This window comes from Crassostrea angulata, chromosome 5, assembly GCF_025612915.1.
Source record: "Crassostrea angulata isolate pt1a10 chromosome 5, ASM2561291v2, whole genome shotgun sequence".
NCBI lineage: Eukaryota > Metazoa > Mollusca > Bivalvia > Ostreida > Ostreidae > Magallana > Magallana angulata.
The window spans coordinates 19,286,080-19,290,324 of NC_069115.1; the positions used below are offsets into that span (position 1 = coordinate 19,286,080).

At 30.0% G+C, this 4,245-nt stretch overlaps 1 protein-coding gene across 1 annotated transcript; it reads right to left on the reverse strand.

Annotated features, from left to right (window-relative positions):
• Positions 1-1,288: 1,288 nt before the first annotated feature.
• Positions 1,289-3,563, reverse strand: LOC128183454 (uncharacterized). The gene is made up of 4 exons (XM_052852436.1): positions 3,272-3,563; positions 2,875-3,048; positions 1,633-1,711; positions 1,289-1,501 (listed from the first exon to the last, which is right to left on the reverse strand). Exons 1-4 carry the CDS (start codon positions 3,561-3,563, stop codon positions 1,360-1,362), a joined length of 687 nt encoding a protein of 228 aa, XP_052708396.1. The 3' UTR covers positions 1,289-1,359.
• Between the last annotated feature and the right edge of the window lie 682 nt (positions 3,564-4,245).

A 4,245-nucleotide genomic window follows, 5' to 3' on the forward strand; every position in this document is an offset into this window, starting at 1 on the left:
TCGCAAATACTTTAATATATCTTTCATAATTGTTCTATGGTGACCTTCTGCATGTTTTAATTTCTTCTTGTATAATCTTTCTTTTTCATACAAATTATTTCTAAATATTTCCCCACCATATTTTTTTTATATAATCCATTTGCATTTCTAAAATTTTGTCTTGCAGATTTGCATTCTCTTGTAAACCATGGTGTCTAAAAAGCCTTGGGATTTTTATCGCATGAATACAGTTTTTGTGTACCAAAAACTCCTTTTGCACTTTGTACAAGTATATTACTAGTTTCTTCAACAATATTATTAATATAATCTAAAGATACATGTTCAGCTGTGCAACATTTAAGTCTATCCTCCAGACTATTGATAAGAGATATTTTACTATCTACAACATTGTGGTAAGTGACCTTTTCATCAATAGCCCATTGTACGATTTCATATTAGATTATTAATTATACAAACCCCGCTTACTCTCCAACAAAACGTCATTTGAATTTATTGGACTGAATAGTACAAAATCATTTAGTAGTGTTATCACAGGCAAAGAAACTAAAAAATGTAAATATAAACAAACAAAATGAAAAAAATCCCAAGATACGTAGTATGTTTATCCATATAGGTGGTGTGTATAGTACATCAAATACATTGATGTAAATAGCAGTTTGAGATTTGTTTAAAAAATTTTGTTTAATAAGGAATGGTAAAAAGGAAAATTCCCATGTTTTTAACATTTTAACTTTTATTTTAATTTTTTTGGTAAATAAAAATGCAAACATCTATTTTATCATATTATATATATCCTCTATGGTGGACATACGAATATCTTGTCAGAAAAAAAAATCATTGGTCAAGGATTCGATCCCAGGTGCATTTGTAAGTTCCGCCAAACTTTCATCAGAAGCCTTATCAACATAACAAAACACGAAAACTGGTATTCAGATGTAAGACAATGGTGCTTAGAATAATATAACCTTTTGTATAGCTTTTTTTTTTCTTTAGATATATTGACTAAATATATGGAACACGATTTGTCTGGATACCAGTAACTCCTCGCATATTCTATTATTTTTCAAAATTAGATATTCATATTCCACATCAATGCAATTGTACATCTATCAAAAATGTACAGAACCGTCTCCAGGTCATACTAGTATCTTAAAAAGGCTGAAGTTGGACAAACCTGACCACACTTGATCCACTTTACCATAAAGTTACCAAAAAAATTTCATTAGCACTGTAAGTATAATGCAAATGAATGTACATTGCAAAATTTCAGAGCAGGATGATAGTTTAAATTTTCACAGGTTTGTAATTTTTAATGCTGAAATTAGTCTTTCCGTCTTTACTGGTGAGCACTACTGTCTACTAAGAGCAACTATCTTGCATTCGTTCACTTTTGTTCCCAATTACGTCATAATGATGTGTATTTTCTGTCATGTTGATATACTGTGTCTGTCCGCCAGTTGTAATCGTCTCATATGATTTCTCTCTTTCTCGAGCTTGGGTACTATGCAAAAACAAAATGATACGATAAAAATATTCTCTGAATATGTTACCTGAAATGATTTGTATATGTTTAAAAAGTCAAACACCAAATAGGTTGATATTGAGATACATGTTTAAATGTGTGTATCCTACCGTTGTTTACGTCGAACTACCAAAGTGACGATGCCCGATATCAGAAAGACACCAGCAGCTGGGACCAAAACGTAGGTACCTTATACAATTATTGACAGAAATTGAAATAAATGTTGTTGTTTTTTCAATGCATCAACACTATGATGTTGTCTACATAATACATTACTTCTTGCGGCCATTTTATTGTCTTCCAGTAGAGATATTTTGTTAAGAGTTAACCCAACCCCTTCTGGCTTATTATATTTTTCTGATAATTTCAGTGTTCTGTAAGTCAAGCATTATCAAATAGAATTAAGCATATTATTCTTTTAAAAAATTATTGGACTCCCTTCAAGGTGGGGCCATAACTTTAAAAAAAAGTTTACGAATCAACACTTTAAGTTTTTGAGCTTTTATTCTGAATTTCAAGAGAATGTGACGGCTTATCAAAATGTGAAATGCTTTCTCAAAAACAAAATGAATAAATATCAACATTAACATAAGCTTTATACCATACACAGTGTTAATATTTCTGTATAACGTTCATGACCACTTTTCGGCATTTTTAAACAGAGATACATGTACTTGTATAGAAATCACTTCTACCAATATTCTTGGGATTATGACTATTTGTGACGGTTTCTACATTTTGTATTTTCAAACATCATAAATGTAATAAATTTGTTGGGATCTTTTAAGTTAACATTAACAGAATTATATTGAAAATATATCAATGATGTATTTAACGCTTGTGATTCTGAACATATACTAAACTGAAAACTATATGGGGCAAAAATCAAAATCGATATGTCCTTCAAAATATATCTATAGGTTTTATTAACGACAAAGTAATTGACTTCCGAAATATTTATTGCATGTTAAACAGTACTAATCATTACATATGTATTCAAACGATTAACAAGTGTGACCTCGATGTGCGGTTTTCCCTTAAGGCATATTTACAAAATTAAAAAGTATTCGTGTACTTTAATCATTATATTGTAACACGTGTTTATTTATCAAGAATATACTGTTATATATCAATATTTTGGTTTTTTTAAACTAATAACCGAATAACTAGGTAAGATTTATTCTTCATATTTCTTTTTGTTGTATGTCCGGGGAGCTGTTGTTGAATGCACACTGTATATTCAATTTTTTGACTGATTAAATGCTTTCTAATATCTGAAAATGTTTTAATGAATTAAGAAGTTTTTGAAAAAATTCTGATGTGAAAATGTTTTTTGGAAAAAAACTGCTCACTTGTTTTCCAATCAGTTATTTCTGAGTTTGTTTGTTGAACAAACACACCGTTTGTAGTCTGATGCAAGTTTGAAAAATCAAAAATCAACATCTTAGTTGCAGTTACTGTTTTACTTGCAGAAGTTGTATTTCCGTTGATTGTCATTTCAATGGTCATCGTTTTGTTTTGTAAGTCTGTAAATAAACATAATGGATAATGTTTTGTAAATTTGGTTAATGTGTATTTAAATGGTTTTTAGTTTCAAATGATCACAACGAAGTTCAATAACATATCTTTTTTTATGTTCGTAATATATAAAGTGTAAAATACATGGCATGACCTTACATGTATTTACTTAAATTGTCATAAATATATAACAAGTATGATATGCTAGTATGATCGTTAGATTTCAATTACCACAAAAAAGTTCGAATTTTCCCAGTTCAGTCGTCTCGTTGTGGATCTCCATGTTATCATCGCAGTATTCAAGCGTATCACTCACATAGAGATTTTTATAGATTGTATCACTTGAGTTTAAATTCCAGCAAGTAACACCGTCAAACAATGTTCTTATGATTGGTAGATTTGGAAAGGCAGCGATAGTATACAAAATACATACACCAAGAGTATTTCTGTCCGTAAAGTTTCGAAATACTGATGTAAAGTTTATGTTAACCTTGTAAAAAATAAACAATAAGAATGTCATCATATATATATATATATTTTTATCTATATCTTATCTTTGTTTGTTCAATTGATTGTCGCAAAAATGGCGTGCGATTGTATCCATCATCCATATTTTACAATATTATGACACGCACATCACTTTCGAGTACACATCACAGTTCTTACAGGTTTCACTTAAATATAATATTGTACTATTTATCGTTAATTGCAGATATATTTTTAATGATGCAAAAATTAAAGTCGAATTGTTTCGTCATACTTAAATCACCCCTGCGAATGTTTTTGTCATTCAAATTTTAGACCATGTAGTTTTATTTGACACTTTCAGTTTCGCAGTAAAAATCGTTCCTCGTGTTTATAGTATATTTCATAGAATCTAGGCAGTTGGATTCAAATATAAAATCTAGACGTTTATTGATTTTAAACTTTACCCCGATAAATAACGTTCTAGAAATAAATGTGACAATAGAAAAATAGTTTTTTTTCGGCTTTTCCAAGAAGGATGTTTAGTAGCGTCCCCCCCCCCCACCCCCCCCCCCCAAGGATAAATTTTCGATCCGCGCCTCACCTAGTAATATCATCAACAGTGAAATACACTTTACTTTTTTATGCAGAATGTTCCTTAAAAATGGCTCAATATACTAAGTTTTTTACAAAACAGACACCCATTTTTTTCTAAAAAGCATGGTTTTACACACCACAAG

What these genes read in the sequence shown, in the direction of transcription:
- LOC128183454 (XM_052852436.1), bottom strand. Translation starts at nt 3,563, where the DNA reads ATGATGACATTCTTATTGTTTATTTTTTACAAGGTTAACATAAACTTT. An exon ending in AAAATTCGAACTTTTTTGTG is followed by an intron (nt 3,049 to 3,271) that starts GTAATTGAAATC and finishes GTTTATTTACAG; the next exon opens with ACTTACAAAACAAAACGATG. An exon ending in GTAGTTCGACGTAAACAACG is followed by an intron (nt 1,502 to 1,632) that starts GTAGGATACACA and finishes GTTTTTGCATAG; the next exon opens with TACCCAAGCTCGAGAAAGAG.